This window comes from Cheilinus undulatus, linkage group 6, assembly GCF_018320785.1.
Source record: "Cheilinus undulatus linkage group 6, ASM1832078v1, whole genome shotgun sequence".
NCBI classification, from domain to species: domain Eukaryota; kingdom Metazoa; phylum Chordata; class Actinopteri; order Labriformes; family Labridae; genus Cheilinus; species Cheilinus undulatus.
In genome coordinates, this window is record NC_054870.1 from 43946699 (window position 1) to 43972345 (window position 25647).

Below are 25647 nucleotides of genomic sequence, written 5' to 3' on the forward strand. Positions count from 1 at the left end.
TTGTATTCATTTAAACCTGAGTTCAGTTTTCATGTCAAGTTAAATAAAGACATTGGATTGTAGTGAGTACAAAGATGTGGGAAGAAGAATGCAACCATTGGACAAAATCTCAAAATGTATAAATCTAGTGTGTTTCTTTGAACAACATACATCTAAAAGATGCTACATAATTAGGACAATATGTCTTAATATGCAGGGTTCTCTTTAAGCCACTAATGTTTATTCCAGCTTGTTTATCCTTATAAGAAGGTAAGAATGGCATTTATGTGATGTAAGTCAACCTTTGCTTGGCTGTTCTCATTCCAGACATACAGTAAACACACTGTACATTAATGAAATAAGGTTGATCTAAGGTAACAGATTTAAATTAGCAGGAGAAAGTACCAATGAATGAATCTAAGTGTCTGTTTATTTAGACACAGGAACAAAATGTTATTGCAGAGATTAGCGATGCATTCATCAGCAGCAGTAAGGCTGTGCAATGTGGAGGCCCAAGTTTAAGGTGACTCAGTTGCATTTAAAGAAGGGTTGTATAATGTATATATATACATTTACCATTTCAGTCATGTAAAGATTGGAATTATTAAGAATACATTATTTTATTTCAAATAAATATACAGTATATTTAAAAAAAATATTGAATTTATCATATTTGACTTATCTTTAATAAATTCAATTAAGAGGTGTTGAGATGGAACTAATAAAAGGGCTAATTAGGCTCATGAAACGATTCTCTTGTTATAATTAGGGCTGTTAATGTTAACGAGTTAATGCTTGTGATTAATCTTGAAACCTTAACCAGTAAAAAAACAATAATAATGCAATTTAATCACATGACTAAGTTTGACCACAGCTTACTCCTGTAGTCCTCGCGAATATGTGCCTGGGGTTAAAGAGGTGAGAGGCGGGTCTGACACAGCCAGTAGTGATGAGTGAGGAGACAGACCTAGGTCTGCTTAATGGCAATTTTCTTTTTAAAAAGTTGGCGAATGTTCGTGAAGATGGAACCAAAATTGTGGGTAGGGGAGAGTGGGGGGATTTGTGCCAAAGGGGAAGTAGTGCCACACCTTGTTTATAGAAAATCATAGAAGAAATTGGTCATGTGACCACATATTGTTGAAGAGCCCTCCATTTTACTCATCCTGCATAAAAGGGAGACACATGGCGTAAGAGGTAAACACATTTTAGTTCAAAAAACTGATTTTTACCTTTCAGAGTAAAATTTCTATGATCAAGGTTTTTTGATTGTTGTCTGAACAATTAAAGACACGTTTAAAAACATTTCACACGTGTTTCAGTGCTTTATTAGGCTACACAATGAGTCTATACAGTTAGCATGATATTAGCTCTAAACTGCTGGATCATGCTAGTTTTTCAAAAATAATGGGGATGGGGTGATTTGTGCCAAAGGGCCTGGGTTAAGTTGTGCCAGTGGCACACCCTTAAACCCAGACCCAAAGATACATCCAAACCTTGACACCCACACAATCAGACCCAAATACCCACAACTCCAGACCCACACACCCAGAAACACAAATCCCAGACCAGCAGGCCTAGACCCTAACCCACACACCTTCTCACCCAGACCCACACACACTAACAAATCCACACACCGAGACCTACACACCTAGAACCCAGTAAAGAAAGGCCAAGAACAGCTGGAGAAGTGAGGAGATGGGCATGCCTCATCAGTGTTTGATTTACCTGCCATTTGTTTAATTTAGCTAACACTGATTTCAGTTTTGAGTTTGCACTATGTTGTTAAAGAGCAGTTTTTAACTGGCCTAAGCCACAATGAGATGTTCAGAATTGGCCAATATCACTTTATTAACTGATTCACAAATATCACATATTGTGTATTAAAGATTTTTGTGTTTCCCCAAAAACTAGAAAATATGACTTATTCCATTAGTTTAATAGGGTGATGAAATCTAAATAAAACTTAAATGAGTAATTTTGTATTGAATTTGTCTTGCTTTTATATAGCATTACAGTTTATGAGATTAAAATGTTCTGTTTTACTTTAATTATCTTCAATAATCACTGGCACAATTTACCCCAGCGTATTCTCCTCAAAGGCACAACTTACCCTGCACCGGGGGCAAGTTGTGCCATGAGACCACCTTTTTTCTGAAAGCTGTATTTCTTAAACAGTTTATTTCAGATCCAAAGTTATTGTTCCCAGGGATGCACCACATCCTGAAATATATGTACATACTTAAGTTGGAGGCATTACTGTCATGGCCTCACTTTAAAATCACTTTGAGTAAAAACTGGCACATCTCACCCCACTCTCCCCTACATGCTGCAGTGATGAACTGTCTTTACACCGAAGCACGAGTCTGAAGTTCCACCCTCAAGCAAAGCACATCCTTGCCAATGTTAGCAAAGACACTAACAACAACACGGGATCAAGCCATGGTCATACCGCTCTCTTCAGCTGCTTCAGGACAGTTTTCGTCTTCAGCTGCTCAGATAAATGCTGAAAAGTGTTTAAAAAAACTTTAAGCAAGTCCTGTTTGTTAAAAATATTAATCCAGTGTAGAAATCTGTGGTGGAATTAAGCTGAAGACTGAATATATGATGCATTCAGGTAACCTCAGTAAATTAAATGACTGTCTTCTATATGTTATGATTTTCAAAATGATTAATGGAAACATTTTAGCAGAACAGTTGTACAAAAATAACGTAATTGCTTTCACGTGGTATATTCGGCTTATTTTCCCAAACAGTCTTAACATCTCTAAACCACTGCTTCTCAAGTGCTCTGTTCCTGAAGATCCACACCTTTAATGAAAATCAAGACCCAAACGTGAAATTTTTAACTACTCATATTAATTTGATGAAGAAGTTTGTACTTTGGAATAAGGAACAAGATATATGACTGAACATTCAGAGACAATCGGTAGATGAAGGCTGCTCAGTGTGGCTGAAATGGGATACTTGAAAATGAAAAAGCTCTTGGAAAATGGGAAAAATTATAATGTTATAAACAAAGGAAACCAGAGACTCCTCGCATCTTTTTATTTCAAGATTCCTACATACCACCATAGTTTCACACACTAGTCAAAACACGCTAAAAAGTCATGTCTGGGGGAGCAGGTGGCCTATTGGTTAAAGGCACTCCCCATGTACGCAGGAGGCCCAGGTTCAAATCTGGCTTGAGGCCCCCCACCACATGCCCCCCCCCCCCCCCCAACCTGCCTCTGACTCCACCCACTCCCCTCCTCCACCTAAATAAAGGCACAGAAATGCCCAAAAATAAATCTTAAAAAATCACGTCTGTTTTGCTTTGTTGTGAATATTGCAGTGAGAATAAAAGAGTTTCTGTGGGTTGGCTTTTGGTATCTTTTTGTTCGTAACACAGTCAACAGCTCTGCGACCCACTTAAACTGTAGGTGCAAAGGTCACAACAGTTCCATAATACATAAAAACTCTATTGTGTTTTTACAACAGGTATTAAGGCAGTAAAACATGTCATGTATGTTTCAGAACCTAGTTTATGTGTCAGTTTACTGGCCAATGCCACCAAAATGGAGAGTTTTGATGTTGTTTGAGCCATACTGGTCAGAATTTAGAGATGATTTTTCACCATGATAGTCAGAAAATTGTAAGGCTGTGGTTTTACTGTGAATGTTGTCCCATTCTTGTATGTATTCTTGCTGCTCAACAGTCCTGGGTCTTCTCTGAGGAATTTTCATTTCAAGACATGCCAGATATATTCTATTGGTGAAAAGTATGAACTGGACAGGACACAGCATCTGTGGTTTCATAAAAGAATTTCCAATTTTGATTCATCTGACCACAGAACAGTTTTCCATTTTGCCTCAGTCCATTTTAAATGGACTTTGGCCCAGAGGAGACCTACTGATTTCACATAATGTTTGTTCTTTTTATGATACAGCTCCCTTTACTTAGATTATTGTTTGTTCTTTTTTGCCTTATTTAGACAAGATAGCTAAAGAGAGACAGGAAATGGGGAGAGGGGGGAGCAAGTGGGGGAAGACATGCACCAAACAGTGCCAAGACCAAGAACTGATCCCGCAACCAGTGCATCGAGGACAATAGCCTCTGTGTATGGGTGCATGATACAGCTTTAACCCATTAAAGCCTAAAAACAAAAATTATTAGGTGTTTCATTAGGTGTTTTGGGTAACTTATAATCCACTTGAGGGCATTTTTATCATTTTTTAGATTGCATTCAGAAGTTTTTTTTGGTAATTTATGATCATATTGATTAGACAGAGGTATCATAAAAGTATATATCAAATTTGATACAACAGGCTTTAAGGTGTTAACTTCCATTTGTGGATGGCACTGTGAACTGAGTTGGCAGACCATGATTTCTGGAAGTGTCTCTGAGCCCATGCAGTGATTTCCTCTACATAATCATGCCTGTTTTCAATGCAGTGCCACCTCAGGGCCCCATGATCACATCCAATAGACATGTAGTCCTGTCCCTTGTGCCATCAAATTTAAAATAAGCTTATATTTCTCATGTAATTGTAAAATGTCTCAATTTCCCATTCTAAATGTTTCATTCTATATTTGATTGTGAATAAAAAATGGGTTATGAGATTCGCAAATCATTGTATTCTGTTTTTAGTTACATTTTACACAGCGCTCCAACTTTTTTGGAACTGGGGTTGTACTATGCCAGAGTTTTTATCAACAAAGATCTATTTTTAGCTAGTCTTGTCTTATTTTTATCATGGAAGAAAAGGTAGTCAACAAACATGTCAGTTACAGTCTTTAGTCTTTATAACAAAAGTTGTCCATCCCTAGAGAAGAAACCACATTTTCCTCAAAACAATACAAACACCGTGGGACTATTAAATATTTCTCCTTTGACAAACCCAGTACTACACATAGTTTAATGTACATTGGATCTAAGAATCTGGACAGTCACATCAAACGGAAGCAGGCAGAAGCAGAGTCACATGTCTTGCTCAGTAGTCAGCTGACAGTGAGACATCATAAAGGCATCAACAAGCTTCCCCTCCTGCATTGCAGTGTTCGCCAGTCAGTAGTCTGCTTCAACACCCAGAAAACAAACAGAGAGCGGCCGGGAAACAGCGGAGTCATGCTGTTCCTAACTCTACTCTTCGTATCCTCAGGTAAAGACTACAAATACACGCGTGAATTTTGTGTTTTTTTATATTTTCTACCCCTCATCTATGACGCGGATTAAATGCTCTTTGGTTGTATAACGAAGTGCGTTTGAACATGAAACGCGGAAGCTGATGTGAACGGTTAGCTTTGGTAAACATTAACAAACCTGCTAACTTCAACATCTGATGCTGGGTTTTATATTAAATTGTGTAGTTCTAACAACACAATCCACTGTGTGTTTTGGTTTCGATTGATACACTTGGAATTTGCTCATTTGGTAACGGCGTTTTTGTTTTTAGGACATTTTAACCGGTTTGTCTTTGAGGTTCGGAGGCGGAACTGTCGGCCCGTATTAGCATTAGCTGCCGAGCTAAAGCTAGTGTGCCTGCTAAATATTATAGCATAAAGTTGTCATAGCAGGCAACCTTTTGAATGGTTTTTACATTGGCTGATATGTTTAGCATCAAGCAGACCACCATCCAGAGCTCTTTTCACGTGTTTGACGTTTCATGAAATTTGATGTCATGTGAAACTGAACTCAGGGAAAGCTAATCCTCCTGCTGTTTACTGTTTTGTCAAAATGCGTTCGCGTGTTGTCGAAACTATTTATTGACGGCGAAATAAAAGGCCACATCGAGTTAAACAACAACCAGAAAGGGAGACAAATCTTAGCCACCTTGCTTGCTGACTAATTTGAAGGTTTACTTGAATGCTGGCACTTTATTAATAATCTAAACCTACTTATGTATACTTTGTATGTATTTGTCCAGAGCAAAATTATGCATTATTTGATCGTTAGTTGTCCATATGAGGGACTATACTCCAGTTTTGAACAAAAAATGTAAAGTGTTCTTGAATTCATTTACCAACACTATGATTAAAAGCTGTCAGAGACATTTAAGCTGAAAAATATTAATAATTCCGAGCATCCGAAGTGTACGTGAACCCAAGGGGTGCACATATTAAATTGCCGATATCCGATGTGCCGATATTTACTAAATTATGCTAGCCGGTATTTGAACTTAAAAACTAAAGTCCTTAAAGAAACAATTAAAAGTTGGATGATTAACACATTGCTTTACTGAAAACACACTTTAAAGTGTAAGGAATGACTTAAATGAAGAAAATGACCTAATTAGGTCTGTTCGCCCTGCCTTTAACTCTACTAAATTATTTGCAAGGGCAATATTTACATCTGATATAGGCAGGTTTTTATAGATAAAATATGGTTGTAAATATTGCCAAAAATGTTTATATCTACCGAAATTGATATTTCACTTTTTAAGCTAATATCTGATGATACCGATATCATGCTTATAGTATTGTGCATCCCTATTTTTTTAAAGCAATATTATCTAATCATTAGTCATCCATATCAAGGAAAATAATGCCGTCTGAGTAAAAAATGTAGCATTCTTGCATTCATTTCCCAACACTATGATTTAAAGCTGTCCAAGATGGTTAGGTCGAAAAAAATGTTTCTAATTTCAAGCATCTGAAGTATATGTGAAAGTAAGGGGAATAACACATGTATACTGAAAGTTTAACTTGTATTTTAGGAGTGCATTTTCACCTCAGGTGTGGTCAACAAACGAAACCACCAAAACCGGCCAATTTCATTTCAACTTTTTTTTTTATATTTTAATATAACTTGTTCCTGGTTTTTGTTCCTCTAGTACTCATGATACCCACAACTGGGTTGTTGTAACACCAGCATTTTAAACTTCCAAAAAAAGAAAAACTAAAGACATTTATACCTATTTTGATGAAACCAAAATGGAAGTAAAAGTCCTATAGGCTAACAATATTGAGTTATTTCTTATTTTTATCTGTTGGAAAGCAACTCCACACACTCTTCATTGTTCAAAGACAGTGGGTATTTTGGCACCAAACAATGACGATGTAGGCTATTTGTGTAATTTAGACAGTGTCCAGGAGCTTCCTTGCAATTTAGGTGGACTGATTTGTCTGTGATGCACCTCTCCTACCAAATGTGGGATTTTTTTTTTAAAGGCCTTTTTACTTTCCTATGCTATTGTAGTTTAATACTGACATGGTATCTTTTAAAAATTGTTATTGAAACATTTTAACACTATCATTTAAATGTAGGCATCACTGTTTAAAACACATGGAGTTAAAGTATTGAAATTGGTGTAAACTTTTTCTTATAATACCTGTATAGGTCATCTGTTTTCCTCTTAAAGCCTTGCTCATCTGCTGACTTATCTTTATGTGTACACAAAACTGGGTCAGTGAAGTCACCTTATGTGTAACTTAAGCATAACTTGCCACATAGTCTAGTTTTCCTATGAATTTAGCCTTGCATACTCTCTGCTTCTCTTGCCAAGTGGTTTTAGAAATATAAACTAAAAATGAATGTACCTTTTTGCTTCTTATCAGAGCACATGCTGTGGCCTCTTTCAGTCCTCTGACAATATTGGCTTCCTTAAGTCATGACTTGTCCTTTATGTGTTTAGTGCTTATCTCCAGTGTGACCTTTGGCTGAAAAATAAGTTTTGGTAATGTTTTTGTACTACCCACATTCTTTTAGTGTTTTCTGGGGACTTTCAAACATCATGCATGATATTTTCTAAGCTTGGGACTCAATATCATTTATGTAAACTTTCTGCTTATCTTGGCTTGTTTGGTAAAACGGCGTAGGCTGCAATACTGAAACTGTTTCATGGGTCACTTGCCAGTGCTGAACAATGAAATGTGAGCCCTATTTAAAGCCTTTGCACTTCACTGTGTCATGTGATTTTGATTCGCTCTGATTATGATGACTCCTCTATTTCAGAGTTATGGTCTCAAGTACCCATATATAGGGCTTTAGATGTTACTGCTTTTATGCTAACTTCTCATAAATGTGCACCCAGTGTCTGTCAAGTGGCTTGTTTTTTTCTGCTGTAGGTGGTTATATAAAGCTATTAGAATGTACATAACATACATTTTGTGCTGCTGTGTCATTTTGTTTGCTGTAAACAGTTTATTACACTCCTTAACTTATGTACAGAGGGTACATTGGTACAGTCTGTTCTCTTGAAAACAGCTTGTTATTTTGTCTGACTGCTCATGTGACCTCAGTGGAGAGTGGGAGTGCCCTGCAGCTCTAAATGCTGCTGGTATGACTGATGAGCAGGAGGGGTCTCACAGCAGTGTTACTGGGTGATTTGAAGGTTGCCAGCTTTGACCTATATTACCAGTTCATAGTCATCTTTCCCAAAAGCTGCTTGCTGGAATTGGACTCCTCCTTGCACAGTAATCAGTTTTTATTCTTGGTTAATGGTTTTGTCTGACTCTGCTTTGATTTGCCATTACAGACTTTATAACATGTTGGGCATAATTTCAAATTTAGTCTTCTGACTCAAGAGAGATGCTCATCTCATTGGTCAGTTTTTTAAAAAGTTAATAATACAATCAGGAACAGGTTCTTCCCAGCATCACATTTTACTCATGTAAAAAGAAGAACTATGAATGCTACCTTTTTTGCATTAAGCCAGAAAAAACATTCATGCATAACCCTGCTTATGCAGCTGTGAAGTAAATGTAAGTCTGACAACTTACCTATTATGTTCAATTTTCCTCTGTTGCTATCTGTCTGGTATCAAAGAGTTTTGAGTGTTTTAGGCTGGTCATCTGCTCAATAAAGTGGTGTAAGAGGCACTTCTACACATCTCAAGGCCATGCCTTTGTAAGGAGTGCACAAGTTACATTTCCATCAGGGGAATTTTACTTTTTGCGCTTGGTTAGTTCTGCTCAGTGAGGCTGAAACCGGTAGGGACTAGGGGTGGGAGAAAAAATCGATACAGCATAGTATTGCAATATTTTGTCTGGTGTTACATCGTATTGTCTTGTCCACCTAGTATCGTTTTTTTTTTTTCAAATTAACTACTAATATGAACTAAAGTCTATGATAATGGAAAAAAAATAAATTTTTTGGACAATTGTTTGGCCACTGAGATCAGGAGTACAAGGAAGTTAGTACAACAAACATGGCAGCACCAGGGGAAGGATATTAGGAACGCAAGCAGGGCACGAATGAGATGGACATTACACATGAGGTTTGCAAGAAGTGCTTCATGAAAATAAAATCCTGCAGAAATATGACACACATGAGGGCAAGACTAATGCTAAATCAGCTAAACAGTTGAAAAAATAGTATCGATCGCAATATATGGTATTGCAATACTTACTGTGTTGCAAAATGTTTTAACTTAAATCGCAATAATATCGAATCGACCCAAGTATCGTGATAATATTGTACCGTGGGGCCACTTGTGATTCCCATCCCTAGTGGGGACCTAACTGACATGGCATTTGGTTAGTTTTTCTTTGACAAAGTGAAAAGTGCATGTCTTTACCAGACTTTGTCTTAACTGGAAAGACTTAATAGATACTTAAAAAAACACATTTAACATTTTTAAGTAGGGACTGGGCAATATGGACAAAACACAATACCTCAATATTGTTTAGTCATCTACATGGGTCAAGTGCCAAAAGGCAAGTCTTGCACAGACATATTCATAAACAAGAACAAATAACAAGAACAAAAAATAAAGCAACAATAATAGAGCAAACTATGCATAATGTAAAGGAACTACTGTGAATATACAAAAGGGAGGTCTACTCAGTTATGGTAAATTCTTCTGACTCTGATGAAGATGCAGTGCGCGCCGAAACGTTTGTTCTCTGCACCTGATTAAACGGCGTCAAGTGATTTGTGTGCTCTAGTTTTTTCTTTAGATTTACCTGTTAGATCCATTAAAACACATTTGTATGCAATCATGGCTATTTTAACTGATATTAAGATTCTGATTATCTAAACACAATTACTGATTTCACAACATCTACATCAAATGCACATTTAGAACACTTTCTAAACCAAGCAATTTATAAAGATATATGATTGAAAATATTATTATTACAAAACAATGATTTATGAAACTATAAAATGAATTAACCATGCTTTTAAATATTGGTGGCATACTCTTGTAAAAATATAAAAACAAGCACTGAAACATTTACTACACATGACATAACCCATGAACAAAAAGCACATGATGTGTCCCACTAATTTTGTAAATACAATCACCTTGTTTTAGAAGCCAAAATTGTATATGAAATTCAAAAGCGAGTAATTGCCCCAACACTAAGAAAGTAAACAGAAGAGCAAGGGCAACAGTAAAAGATGAATTGGGATAACTTTAGTTGAAATGGTGGATAGTGTGGAATAGCAGAAGTATTATGTGAAGGCACAGTAGAGTAATATAAGGTATAATGAACTTTGCATTTAGAAACTAAAAGAGCAGAAACGAACATAAATATATACACACGAGAGAATCACAAAGGCACACAGGTTTAGAAAGCAGATTAAAAATAATGCCTATGATAATAGATGTGTAGAGAGATTATTTAAAGGCAGGTACTGCTGCTGGCTAGGTTTATTCTGAGGTTTTTTTTTTTTTTTTTTTTTTTTTTTTTTTACAGTTTTAAGAATGCCTATACTTATTTTGGGCTTTTTATGATTTAGTGGATAGAGGAGGACAATTGATAGAGTTTGAAGTGGGGATTAGAGAGGGAGGAATGAATCTGGAAAGGAGCAACGAGCCTAACCACTGTAAAGGGTTTAATGACAATTAGGCCTGGCATCTATTTTTCTTTAGAATCAGTGTCCGTATATTTAAAGATACTGTCTTTACCCATGTTTTGTTTGAAAATATATATCAATATATTGCCAAGCAGAACCCCAGTTACGCTGACTAAATTTTGATGCAAGTGAGGTCTTCTATGCAAGATTAGATTTGGTAGCTTTTCGGTATTGAGCCCTTGTTATAAAAACATGTACTTAGCTGTTTCAGATAAAAGGACGCTTTGTATTTAGGTTGTCCTTTTTTTTTTTTTTTTTTCTCTGGAATCATTTTGAAGAAGTAACCCTGCCATAGTGACATAGGAATGAAAGTAAATTCTTTATCAACTTCCTCCTATGTTTTTATCTGGGGAAGTAAGTCTGCCTCAGAATTCCCCGTCTGCAAATCACAAAACAAGTCATTAAACCAAACCATTCACTCTAGGCAGAACTAAGTAGAGAGCCTGATTAAAACTCTCCTCATCAGTTGCAGTGCCTCTTAATAAAAGAACTTGACATTTAAATGTAATGTATAAAAAAGGAAGTTGCTATTTGTGCTTTGTTTTGCTCTTAAATGAGAAAAAAGTATGTAAATGTGACTTCCTGCCATGTTTCTGCTTTCTGCCCTGTAGTAAACATGTCTTAGATGTAAAATTTGACACTTTGTCTTCTTCACAGCTGTAGCAACCCCTCTGCTCGGCACTGAACAGTGCGCCCGTGGCCCCCCCTACTGGTGTCAGAATGTAAAGACTGCATCTTTGTGTGGAGCGGTGACTCACTGCCAGCAGAATGTGTGGAACAAGCCTCAGATGGTAAGAAAAAAAATAAAACTACAATTCACATCCTTTGGCTTTTTCCAAAAATGGATTTGAAATGGCTGGAACCGCTGCTTTGATAGTTAAATCCATTGAAACAGAGTATCTAAGACATTCACTAAAATATTTGGATAATCTATTAATTGTTTCAGTGTTCTTTAAATATCTTAAATATAAGCCTTTTACCGATGTTTTTTGTGTTAATTTTTAGAGGTATAGTCTTTGGTTCTAACTTTTGGTGTCTCAAGAAGTCAGTTAAATACTTGGTAACATTTATTTAATTGTTGTAGTAAGTTTGTATTTTACTGAATCATAACTTTAAAATATGGTAATGTTAAGGAAGTACCTGTGCAGTAATAATTAATTATCAAGTAAATCCTTGTAATATTGCAGCAGATCTCCGATAATCAGTTGGTATTTTACAACCCTAACCCTAGAATGTGCTTGAAAATCTTAAAGGAAGGAATCGCTTTATTTAGTGGGCCATAATAATAATAATAATAAGAAGAAGAAGAAGAAGAAATTACTTAGGAACTGTCAAGCAATGAATATATAAAATTATTATTTTATATCTAAGAGATTTTTTTGGTAAAATACCATCTATTTACAGGAAATTGCCACAGTATTACAAGGGTTAGGGTAAGGGGCTTAAGTTGAGGGTGAAATACCACCTAATTACCAGAGAATTGCCACAACATTAAGGGAATTATCTGATAATTAATACATTATTGCTAGGTAAATACCTCCTTAGTATTACACAATTGTTACTTGGTAAAATACCAGCTTATTATTATGTAATGGCCACCTCATTTTTGAAAAATTACTTTGTGATGACCATTTATTACTACAAAATAACTAGGTTATAAGGGCCCACTAAAACAGAGTGCCACCAAATACTTCGCTTTGGAAAATGACAACACTTGCATAACTTTAAGGCATTTTAAAGACAAAACAATTAGTAGATTAGCATAAAGGTTGTATACAGGTGAGTCTAAGGATAATAATCAGCTGCAGTCATACTGTTATAATTGAGGATCAAAAAGAAAGCTGCTGTTGTTGTTTTATAAATCTCTTTTTTATTTTGCAAAGCACCAAAGTGATTTTAAACAGCCTAAAATACATCAGAAAATGATAATAGTCAAATAACAATACTGTTTACATTTCTTTATTCCTTAAAAACCAGAAGAAATATTGACAGGCTAAGGTAGTCATTAATTAAATTTTTTATATGTAGATACTTTTTGGACGTGGCTCGTGTTCAAAGCTGGTACTGTCTAGACTATTTGATTTTTGATAGTATCAGATAGGTCTGGGCAGTAAGTTGATTTGATCAATTATCTGTATTTGTGGAAAACTGAGATTTAAGAAATTATTATTAAGATTTTTCTCTTTAACCTTCTCTGCAGCAGTGTTAATTTTGTCAACTAAAACTACACCTAAAAATGTTCATTGACATCCTTTTTTCCATCAGAAAGACTAGACTAAGACCAGCCAAAAATAGATCTTTGATTAAAAGTGAAAAAAGCAAGTTTAATTTTCATCAAGATGACTAAAACTAGACTAAAATTTAATTTAGCTTTCCTCAGACATTCAAAATCAATGACATTTCTCTACTGTAAATCTGTCAAAAAACAGTGCATCTTTAGCTATTCTAAAGACTAAGACTGAGACTGAAATTAAAAATATCTGCCAAAATTAACACTGCTTTGCAGCTCCACTCGGTTGAGTGCAGGCAAACTGGATGGAAACACCTTGTTAAAATGAAAAACATTTAGATAATTTGTGCATTAGCTAAATTTTCTTCCTCCCTCCATCACACAGAAATACACACATGCATATAAGCCAGTATGCAGTTAAGAGCAGAGGCCAGAATCTCACTACTCGACGTTTCTTATCACAGATAATTACTAGGTGGCCCATTTAGCAAATCTGCTGACTTCTAAGCATTTTTATTTTCTTTTTCCACATAGCATTGCCCTCTGATCAAAATACAAGTCAGCATATCAGTTTTTCTCTCTACTCCTTGTATACATGTTGTAGTTTTATGCAGGAAAAACAATTGCTGATCTGTTTGGTAAATGTAAAAAAAAAAGAAAAAACATCTCTTTCATGAGTCAGATGGGATGGAGGTTAAAAAATGCAGGTGAACTCCTGCATACGGTCCAAATTGCATGGAAACATTGGCAATGTTGTGTGCAATTTATAGTGTGTACATTGTCTGTAATTGTGATATTTAAAACAAGACAATACCTGGTATTCGCTGTCTAGGATCTATTTTTTTAATTTTTACTTTTACCATATCGGAGGTTAAAATTCTGGTGTTATGACAATCTTAACTGGCACAGAGATTGAGCCAAATAAAAGCCATGCACCTGAAGTGATTGTATGTGCATCTTCTGTGCACTTTAGAACATGTGAGTGAATTCCTTTTTAACATACTGATTTCTCTGGTTTCAGAAATCGGTGCCATGTGACTTATGCAAAGAGGTGCTGATGGTTGTGGAGCAGTTACTGAAGGACAATGCCACTCAGGTAAGTTTAAGAAATATTCCTGCCTGCAGATACAGAAAGAAAATGCTTTTCTACTTATAAACCAAGACGTAAGCACTCATTTGAAGGACTAATGCCCTGCCATTTCTGTGATTCCAGGCTGAGATTCTTGATTACCTGGAGAAGGCCTGTCAGCTCATCCCTGATCAGAAATTGACTGCAGAGTGTAAAGAGCTGGTGGATAGCTACTACCCCATCCTCATTGGAATCATTACTGGTGAACTGGTGAGCCATTTCTGTTGGGTTGTTCAGGGCTGAGCCTGTTTCCAGATAAAACAAAGATTTAAAACCTATGGTGTAAGGTCCAGGCTTAAGGCGCAGTTTAAGTACAACACAAGTCAACCTTGTAATGATGTGTAAGATTTGCCTCCAGAGTTTTGATAGTGTGGCAGTTAAACCCTCCGCTTCATCTGAGACTCTTAAGTAGACGGTCCATCTGCCCCTCTGTGAAAAAAGGGAGAACAAGTGGCTGTGAGCAAAGTGCAGTGAGCTGAATAAGGGCTATTGATAGGGAAGTGAGTCCATGTCTAAATGGGAATAGAGAAGTCATTGTGCAACACTGATCCTTATGACTGGGACCAGTGGGCGTAGCTTTCTTTGTTTCAACTCTCACCTGCTACTGCATCACTGTGAACAAAGAGACAGTTTCACATCCTCAGAAAATAAAACCAGATAAATGAAGTGACTTTTACGTACATTTATTAAATATAAAAAACGTATATATATATATATTTCTTATTTAGTCTTTATGCCATACTTGGATTTCAGATATCACACGGTGCAGCCGTTTGACAGCAGCTCTGAAACAAAATTATAATTGCTGTTTTATTGGGTATAGAATTACTTGCCTAGGATCATCACAACTATTGACCAGCACTTCATAAAAAATAGAAAACTACCCCTTTAATTCAATTTATACACATGGATTTTAAGGGAAGCACCAATTAAAAATGGACCATTTAAAGGACTAGTAGTGGAAGTAACTCCATTTTGTGTGTGTTTTTAGGACGATCCCGCTGTGGTGTGTGGAGCCATGGGTCTGTGTAAGTCTCAGCAGGAAGCCCTGGCTAAAGTTCAGGCACAGGAGCAGCTCCTGTCCAATGAAATCCCTCAGGTTGACCTCTCTCAGAGAGCTGCACCTTTCCTCCTCAATGTGCCTGGGCTCCTCTATCCTCAGGAAAACCTCAAAGAGAAGGCCTCCAAACAGGAGGCTCCAAAGCAGGTACACTGTTTGATCTCCGTCTACCCACTGTGAACTGCAGCTACCCTCCCACCTGTTATTAACAACTGTTGCTTTTGTGCCTTGTAGGAAGATGATGTGTGCCAAGACTGTATCAAATTCTTGACTGATGCCCAAGAGCAGGCAAAGACCAACTCCTCCTTTATTGACACTCTTATTGCAAATCTTGAGAACCAGTGTGACCTGCTGGGACAAGGCCTGGCTGAAATGGTTAGAACAAATTTTGACTGCACTATCATTTTTAAAATTTTTACCCTGAAAAGCTAACATTAAGAACTTTTTCCTCCCTGCAGTGTAAGCAGTACATCAGCCAGTATGGGGAGGTTGTTGTGCAGCAGCTCATGTCCATGGTGAGTCCTTGAACCCTCCAACTTGATTCACTGCAATAATTTTTTTTAACAAGATTGAAGGAAAACCTTTAAGTTTTGAGCTTGACTGTAAAATCTGGTATAAAAGTTGCATAAATTTATGTCACAGACGGGAAAAAAATATGTGATTTCTGTTTCACTATCTCACTCTTTTAGTGCCATCTGTTTTTAAGCATGTCCGTTTTGAGATCCTACTAGCTAACAGAAAAAAAAAAAACTGAGCTCTCAGCCTATGACAATGATAGTTGTGAAGGACAGACCCGCAGCCTACTAGTCAGTCTGCCAGCCTGATAACTTGCTGCCTTTATTTGGAGACTTTCCAGTTAAATCGGTGCTCCACAAGACTTATTTATGTGTGCCCAGAGCTGCTGTTTTTTGTTGTTTTGCACTGGCAGTGCCCTCAACCCCTGTTTCAGAGAGCTTCTTACCAGTGTTCATTGTTGCAAGGTCAAAAAAGTTGACTTTAGCTTCTCGCATAAGTATTTTCAACATTTTTATGATAATATCCGTGCCCTTTTCTATAAAAGAAAAATAACTAGTAAACTTTAGAAATGTACAGATGTCATTTTCTGGCATTTGCAGCAACTTCGAATTTTACCCTTGAAAAGCTGAATCAGACATTTCCTCCACCACTGCTGCTCACAAAGCGGCACTTATGCATGTGGTTAAACTGTCTTCAACTTATAGGATGGCCCCACTTAAGACGTCCAAGCTACACACCTACCGAGGTTTGTCCTGAACCCTTCTCGCACGTAATGTTTTGAATTGAAGAATCTTTTTGATAAAAACTGAATCCCATAAGGTGAAGTTATTAAACCGTAAACCAACATTTCTGTTTTATGGATAAATTTAAAATATTGAGGAAGAAAAGCTGCATGATCCCAAAAGTTCTTTACTTATTGTGCAGATTGCCCCACATGTAAAGGACTGAATTTACTACCCTAAAGTAAACTGAATTCTGCTCAATGCTTCTTTCCCACCTTTTATTTTGAAAGATTTATTTTATCCAAAATGTTTCCACTTCAGTTGTTTCTGTTACTAAGAAGTCTTGTGAGGTGATGGCTGTTAGATGTAACGCGCAGCATCAGCATTAGGTGAAAAACCTTTGAAATAGAATATATACAGTACTGTATGTAAGTTTTAGGCATGTAGGGTGCCAAGAATTCACCACAACCCAGGGCTGGATTAAAGGGGGTTAAATGTGCTTCTTATGTACCAGATTTTACAATAAGTCACAAGTTATAGCATGCATTCTCATTCAGTTATTGTGTTCAATGATAATATTAATGAACTAGTCATTAAAACTAATAAGTCTGTTTTGTGCTAAGCCCATGCCCAGTCTTGCAGCGACTCTGGCCTGCTGACCTCAATTTATTCACATCTTTTAGTTTGCTTTCTTCCTGTTCCCCTTAATTTCTTTCATCTTTTTTGTTTTGCTTATGTGACTTTTCTCCCCTTCATTTATATTGTCTTGCTCTGTTTTCTCCTGCTCTGGGTTTTGTGTGCTGATTCCCAGGAACAGGTAGGTCTTTCTGTGTTCATCCTGTAGCCTATTAACCCTTAGCTCTTGCTTCTTGTGCTGTCTGCTTTTAGCACTACTCACCTTATAGTGCAGAGACTCATTAATGATTGTCTGATTTTAAATTAGACTTCTTAAATTAACCTAAACACAACATGCTTTTAAATGGAGACTGAACACTATAGCAAAAGACCACATGAAGATCCTCTCCTGTTCCTGGCATATAAGGGCCATACACTTCCTTCATATTTAAAGTATGCGTGGGTATTGTAATGTAGTTTGCACAAATGTTTGTAGGATGCACTGGGTTTTACTAACGTTAAAGTAGCAATCCCCAAAAAGACAGAACACTGTTTATTTTGGCTGTTTTTTTTAACACTGGCTGATTGTTGGATGTTTCAGAGTCACAGCTGTAGACATTAACATTTTTACCAGTATGAGTGTGCGTTCTTGTTTAAAGCTGGTAAAATACAGCTGTGATAGATGTCCTCTTGTGTCAGAGACATGTGCATATTATATGGGTTGTTATGCTGTGGAATGGTATGCAGATTGGAAGCATGCGTTCTATGCTAACTGCATGCAGTAAAGCAAGCTTGGTATATAGACGGTAGGCTTGTTATGTTAAAGTTAATCATCTCTTTCTGTCCTCAGCAACCCAAAGACATCTGTGCCCATGCTGGTTTCTGTCCTGAGATGAAGAAGTCTGTTCCCATGATGAGCCTGATGGCTGCCAAGACTGTGCCTGCTGCCAAGACTGTACCTGCTCTCAAGCTTGTCCCTGCCACAAAGGTGCAGTCTGGCACTGAGAAGTCTGCCAGGGTATGTTACTTGCATGTTCCCTCTAATTGCTTTTCAGTAGAAGTGCCATTTCGTATATTTATTTTGAAGCTACCATATCAGGAATAGGGATGATGACCCGATTCTGTATTTTTCCAAAATGTGAAAGGTCAATATAGCTTATTGATACTGCTATCGAGTCTTCTGGGCTTTGTGACGTAATGTCATTTAGTGATTTCACTGGTGTAAAAACATGCATCAGTTCTTGCAAGGGTAACAGGAGCTAAAAGCACATCAGCATGTGCATCACTCAAACTTGGAGTCATATGAATGCAAGTAGCATACACTCTTATGACTAGCTTCAGCTGCCTCAGGACGATTTTCTTCCTCATCAGCTAAGATCGGTGCTGAAAAGTTCTCCCAAACTTTGTAACAAGTCCCGTTAGTTAAACATAATCCACTGTTGAAATCAGCAAAATAAAAGTTAATTTGAACTTCATGAGCTGAATTCACTCTGTACCACTCTGTTAAAAATGTGTGGTCATCACTTTATCTCCCTACCAAACAATTGAAAAGTATGAATGGTGTTATTGGTAAAGGCTCAGATTGATAAGCAGTGTTGTTAAGGTTATCAATGTAAATAAAAATTATATTCTATATCAGGGGTGTCCAAACTTTTTCCTCTGAGGGCCATGTCCAGAAATATAAAAGGATGTTGGGGCCCCATTAATATCCACAAGGTGAGGTATATGAAAGTTTGTCTGAAAGTTTGAATGACATTGATTAAGTCGGAAGCAGAATAAAGGAGGACCTGGGGTGGAGGAAGGTTGCAAGAGCAGCTTGCAGAGAGAGAGTGGCAGGCTAGAGCAGTTTTGAATATGGCAGCATAAGAGTGACTAGCTTCAGCTGATGTGGGCTCACATTAGATCAGCTGATCGGGGCAGATCTTTACTCTGTAGCCTGCCTAAACTTATGTGAAAAGCTCATTTTAATGGCTGACAAGGCAAAAACACAATCAATTCCAGGTTTTTGGGGATGCCAATCTGATATCAGGGGCCCTATTTGGCCCTAGCTGCCACTGGCTCCACCCCTGGAATGTTATTGGTGTTGCTAATTTCTGCCAAAACTCGTCAGGGAGTTAGAAAACAAGATGTTATTATTTTGGTTGCCAATATTTTTTTTTTACCATGTACAGTACTGTCTCAGTTTAGTCAGAAAAACACATCAATAAATCCCCATTGTCAAAATGTTTGTTTACAGAATTAGCATGATAGCACTGCCTTGTGCTGGAACTATGAAATACAGTCAAGCACAAGCTCAGTGTCCAAATGTGAGCCATATTTCATTTAATTTCTAGATTTGCTGCGGGCAAATCAAAATTGGACCACAGGCTGCATTTGGCCCCCGGGCCATAGTTTGAACACCCCTGTTCTATATGAATATAAAACTGTAATGGCAAAAAGGAAAAAATATGTGGTAATGACATTCAGGTCATATCCCTCAGCTCTAATACAAGGTAAAAAATGAGTTGTATGGCACAGTGTTCATGCTCATGAGATCTGTTTCTTTGTCTTCCAGCCTTTGGTGCGTGTCCGTGATTCCCCAAAGTGCTCCATCTGTGAGTTTGCGATGAAAGAGATAGAGAACATGTTGGAGGATCAGACAACAGAGGTGGGTTTTGTGCTACTACATGTTTTTTTCACAATACCTTACTCATTACTAGATATGTAACAGTAAAGACAACTCCTGGTGTGAAAATCAGCACAATTATGGGCTTTTGATATGAATTTGTCAGGGTTTTTGACAACCTTCCAATGTTTTAGAATTTTTTTATTGGATTTTCACAGAGCAACACAAACCATACAATTTGCCTTCTTTGGGCATACAATTAGAAAAAAAAATAGAAAAAGGAAAGAGCACAGTTTTAGATGAGACAAAAAATAAAATGAAAGTAAAAACAAAACAAATAAATCCAATCTGATGGGGGAGCACAGATTGCCTAGTGGTCTAAGGTGCTACCCATGTATGTGGGTGGCCGGTTTCGAATCCGGCCCGTGGCCCTTTGCCGCATATCTCTCCCCACTCTCTCTACCGTTTCCGACACTATCCACTGCCCTCCTCTATGGAATAAAGGCATGAAAAGACCAGAAATAAATCTTAAAACAAAAAAATACAAACAAAAAAAAACCAATTTTGTTATGGCCCACAAATAATCCTTTATACACAGACACAGTTATAATTCTAGCTCTGCACAGTAATGACATCAGCTTAATGTATTAAGTAGTATTTATCACTCAGTAATCTGTCAGTTAGAGGAAAGTCTATTTAAATAAACTAACAAGGTGTTGATATGTTTAAAATGTTAGAGAGGCACTTTTGTGAGTTTTGTAGATGTGTTTGGTCATTTATATTTCATTAATAAGTAAAAGTGTTTTCCTATTTTGAGCTTGCTTGGATGTTAACATGATGCATGATAATATCGCAAAAAATGTTTGTAGAACAAACAAGAAAATTCAGATTATCACATTGTGTAATCCTTTGAAAAAGTCTTTGATTTTTAAAACAAGTGACTTTTTGTCACCAATACAGGTTTTTGTTCACAATTTTGAAAAGATTTGAAAACTGGCTCAAATGTTTTTATCATCAGTCAAAATCCTAAAACACATAATCATTTAATTTTCTCAGAATCTCTTTCACTGCTTTGGCAGAGTGTTGTAATGTTTTGGTGTCTTGAGTGTCCTTAACCTGGTGCCTTTTTAGTTCCAAGTCACATTTATTTATTGTTTCTCTCTGTTGCACAAAAGAGAGATAATTTGTGAAAGTACAGCTTCCACAATGAAAGTACGTAAGTTCATGCAGGTGAGGCAGGGAAACCCAAGGTGGGCTTATAATTTAACCTCACCAAATCACGTTTTGATCGTTACAATACAAAGAATGCCAGAAGTGTTATAATAAAAGAGAAAAGACAAAAGAAGAGAATTAAGAAAAAATGGAATGTAACAGTAGTGCGGTTAACAAGAAATGAGTTCTCCACTACAGGAGTGATTAAATGTAGACTGTTATACATTAAACATGTGCGTGTTACGGTATAAATGTCTTATGTGTTCCAGGCATATATAATATATTCACATACATATGTATGCAGAGCTTCACATCAACACCTGCCAACCAGCCAAATACAGGTGGATTTCAGCTGTGGCAGGTAGTGCAATGACCCCCACTTGCCACTTTTGCTGATTGACTTTATCAGCGACACATCCTGTGCTTTATTCCAACTGTGCTCAGCTGTAAGTGCCAGTGGTTGTGAACACTGTTACAGTGGGAGATGCTTATTGCATTGAGGCAGTTTCACACACAAATGGATCAATTTTCCCCATAATAATTTCAAAGTTCTAGATACTCAGAGAAGTAAGACGCGTATATCAATTTGTATTCCTAGACTAGGGCTGGGCAGTTAATCACAAATTAGATAAGATATGGCCTGCTGCAATTTAGGCAAGTCAGAAAAATAAGTCCGCACACCAGAAGCTGCTCCAAAGACTTATTAAATGAAGATTATCACCACATGTGACTGCTGCAATTTATAAATTGCAAGAGTTGCAATAATTCTTTAACTTAAAGTGCATCAGAAATACAGTTTCCTATTATTATTATTATTATTATTATTATTATTATTGTTGTTGTTGTTGTTGTTGTTGTTATAATAATCAATATATTACTATTACATTTAGGTACAATCATCACAGTTTTTTCTTGTATTTATTTAATATTTTATTTTGCTATTGTGTATTCTATTTCAATTAGAACTTGGTAGTTGATATTGTAGTTTATTGTTACATGTTGATCTCATTAGGTGAGGTTGTTGAGATAAGCCCATTGTGGGTTTCTGCCTCACCTGCATGTGTGATTTAAGTTAATTGTCCCTTGCAGATGACCCATGCATCATATCGCCACAACATTAAATAATACTGATTTGTTTTAATTTTATGCACTTATTTTCTTTGCCTTTTAAACAACACAACCTTTAAAACAAAGAAACTACAACTACACTGTACATGTGAAAATTAAACTATAGAGATAAATTAAGCAAAAGCTCAGAACTGTCAGAACAGCACGTCAGTGTCATTCACTGTATAAAACTGCCGCAAACACTCTTGATGTCTGTAAAACAGAACTCTGATGGGCCCATCTGTCATTTTTCAGGAGGAGGTGGTTCAAGCTGTGGAGAAGGTTTGCACAATTCTGCCTTCGACTCTGAGTGCTCAGTGTAAAGACCTGATCGAGACCTATGGCTCGGCTATCATTCAGCTTCTGGTGCAGCAGGCCGACCCCAAGACCGTCTGCACAGTGCTGGGACTCTGCAATGACCCCAGCCGCATGTTTGTTCGTAAGTTCTCAATCTTCAAAGGATTAAATGCAAAAATGCTAGTCATTTAAGGCAAGGATGTTGTACAAAAGTAAAATCTGTCAAATGTTCTGCAAAAATGTTAAGTAAAAGTTTTTGCCAGGGGCTGCAGTAGGTTGATTGTTTCATAAGCAAAAAAGAGGACAGGAATTATAGAATAAACAGTTAGTTTAATGTACATTTAATTACTTAAATACAACTTTTTAAAACAAATAGATTAATCTTTTCAATACAAGGTCTGTTTAAATCATCTTTTGAGAAAAAATAGCTGATACTTTTCCTTGTGTAGAAAAACAGTTTCTTTTCTGCCTCTTGTCTTTTTTTTCAATGCCAAGTGTTTTGCACCAAAAGTCAGATTTCTTGTATGTGTAAATGACAGTAAAACCCAATTCTGATTCTGACTTGCTCTCATTCTTTCCAGCTGCACTTGACCAGGCTCAGTTTAAGGCAGGTGGCTACTGCGAAGTATGCAAAATGGCCGTTCATTACCTTGATGGTCTTCTTGAGGAGAATGCTACAGAGGCAGAGATCGAGGAAGCTGTGATGAAAGTATGCAGCTTTCTGCCTGATACTTACCAAAAAGAGGTAAATCGCATCTTTTCAACTATGACTTTCATCCATACTCATGTAAAAGTCCTCATGTAACACCCTTTCTTTCTGTGACACCAGTGCGACCAGCTGGTGGAGCAGTATGAGCCAATGCTTGTCCAGCTGCTGCTCCAGATGCTTGACCCTGACTTCATCTGCATGGTAATTTTTTTTTTTCTAAAATAATCAGCATGTGTTTTCATTTTACTGTGAAATAATGAATAGACGTTGCTGCTTTGGGAGTCTACCAGACAGAATAAAGTTTAAACTATGTTTGTGATTAATTTCATTGCATTCATAAAGGTTTACAATATAATAATGATAATAATAATAATAATAATAGGAACTTTAATTTATGTAGCACTTTTAAAACAAGGGTTTACAAGCTGCTTTTTTTAGGAAGAAAACCTATAAACAAGATCAAAACCCAGACTGCAGGTTCAGCCCAAACAGCATGCAGTTTCTGTATAGCTTTTTCCACTGCCACTATTTTACATCTAATTTTACACTGGACAGTGCTGCCCACCTTCACTGGTCACTTCTTGTCTTTAATTAACCACCAATTCTTAAGCCACTGAACAAGCGTTCATGCTCTGTAAGATACAGAAACTTAAAAGCCAGTCTGCTGAAGCATTCCTAAATCTCTCATCCCTATTTCCAGCCCTATCCACTGTCCTCTCCACTAACAAGGGGAGGAAAAAAACCCCAAAATAAATCTTTAAAAAACATCTTAAAGGCTGTTTGCAAACACTACTGTTGTGTTTTTTTTTTTTAATATTTAAATCATCAGGTTATGGTGATATTTATTCACGTAGGATCTCCTCTACATCAGTGTGCGTCATCCATCTATGCTGCCAGTGCTGTGGTAAACAATGAAGTAAAGCAACAACAAAGTCATTGTAACTGTTAGAAAAAGACATCTTAGATCAACATTTTCCTCCTTGTTGGAATCCTGCAAACTTCGCCAGTGTCGTGTTTATTGTTATTTTTTGCTGCTTTCGTCTTGGTTTGTTAGACAACGTAGGTCGTAGCAGCAGTCACATTGTGGGTAGTCATCCTAAATTTCTGAAATCAGCAGAATTTTATATCAGGCTATCTTTGTTTGCAAGACTGTGACAACGGCTGTCCATCAGCCTGTCTCGCAGTGCGACGTAGGACCACGGTTTTAGAGCCACGACCAAAGATATCACCACGATTGGGCATCTTTTGTCTGGGATAACCCCAAATTGCAGGGTGTATACCAGGCCTAATACTGATGGCTAGAAAAGCTCAAGTCTATTGACTAATGAGAGGTGCATCACTGTATTCCAACACACTTGTGCAGCAAAGCAGTGGCTTACATTACACAATTGTTGCTGCACTTCTATTATGATGGCACACATCTCATCATGTCACATTGGTATACAGGACTCCCCGCACTTTTACATGGAAAAATAGATGTTTGAAAAGTATATCTTGTACACCAGAGTTAATAGTGAAAAAAGATTAATGCTGGAATATATTTAAAGGTTGTGATGATTTGTATTTCCTGTCTTCATAATTTGTTGATAATGTAGAGCTAGCAGAGATGCTTGGCTAGCTCAGCAGGGCTGCAACACAGTTAAATATCTGAGCTCTTTGTTTGTTAAACAGAAAATGGGAGCCTGCCCTGAAGCCAAGCGCAGGCTGCTGGGAACAGAGCAGTGCAGCTGGGGACCTGCATTCTGGTGCAAGAACATGGAGACAGCGACTCGGTGCAATGTGAGTAGTTTAATCATATTATCACACCCAAAATGTGATCCTGAAGGGGTATTTTTGAGCCTCAAAGAGAAAAATTCACATGTGTTAAAGTGTTCTTTGCTGTCTAACCATTTGTTTTTGTCTTTCAGGCTGTGGCTCACTGCAAACGTCACGTGTGGGTATAGAGGACGAGCAAGATGGGCACAAACCAACCTGTAGGGAATTAAAAGAAATCTAGAGCTGCTTCCTACTTTTAATTTTTGTCCTGTTTTTCTTTTTAATGGACTTACATGACTGCAGTTTGTGTAAATTAACTTTGATATTGTGAATGATGTCATGGTGGAAAGGGACTGGACATGTTTATTTTTTTCCCCGGTGGGTGGTGGGGAGGTGTGGGGGGAGTAATTTTGTGTTAAGCTCTACCTGTTACTCCTTCACAGAGCAGAATCACAAAGCGTCACTGTCTGGATGTGCAGCATTGCTTACCTATATCGCTAGCTGGTTGTGGTGTGAGTTAGAACATAAATTCCATGTGTTGTATGATGTTGACAAAGCATCAGATAGCTCCTGTTTTAACAGATCTTCAGACCAGCCGCCACTTTTATTGCTCACCTCTCCCTGGAAGGACTGACTGCGAACAGGGCGGATGATTCGGTGTGTTTATGACAGGCTTTTATTTTAGCAGTCTCTGATCCTTAAACAAGTTTATATTTTGTAGACAGAAAATGTGTTTTGTTGTTTTTAAGGAGCAGATATAGAGGTACTTTGAGACTGTACCTCTCCATCACCTCCAATTGTTTGCACTCTTCGTACTGTTTGTAAATCACTGCCTTTCTAACAGAAAGCATCTCCAGTTTGTCCGCTTCAAAGCCTGAGCCAACTGTCAGTTGATCTGTAAATTTTTAACAATAAAATGATCCCAATCTAA

General features: G+C 37.2%; 1 protein-coding gene across 2 annotated transcripts; it reads left to right on the plus strand.

The window, feature by feature from the left end:
- The first annotated feature begins 4959 nt into the window (after positions 1-4959).
- Positions 4960-25647, plus strand: LOC121511051 (prosaposin). Of its 2 annotated transcripts, XM_041789558.1 has the most exons (15): positions 4960-5117; positions 11417-11550; positions 14011-14085; positions 14203-14328; positions 15110-15325; positions 15413-15553; positions 15637-15693; positions 17228-17233; positions 17882-18049; positions 19586-19678; positions 22211-22394; positions 22834-22997; positions 23082-23162; positions 24633-24740; positions 24869-25647. In XM_041789558.1, the coding sequence occupies exons 1-15, from the start codon at positions 5084-5086 to the stop codon at positions 24902-24904; spliced, it is 1623 nt and encodes a 540-aa protein (XP_041645492.1). In that variant the 5' UTR covers positions 4960-5083; the 3' UTR covers positions 24905-25647. The 2 variants fall into 2 exon arrangements, with proteins under 2 accessions (XP_041645492.1, XP_041645493.1); XM_041789559.1 differs by lacking the exon at positions 17228-17233.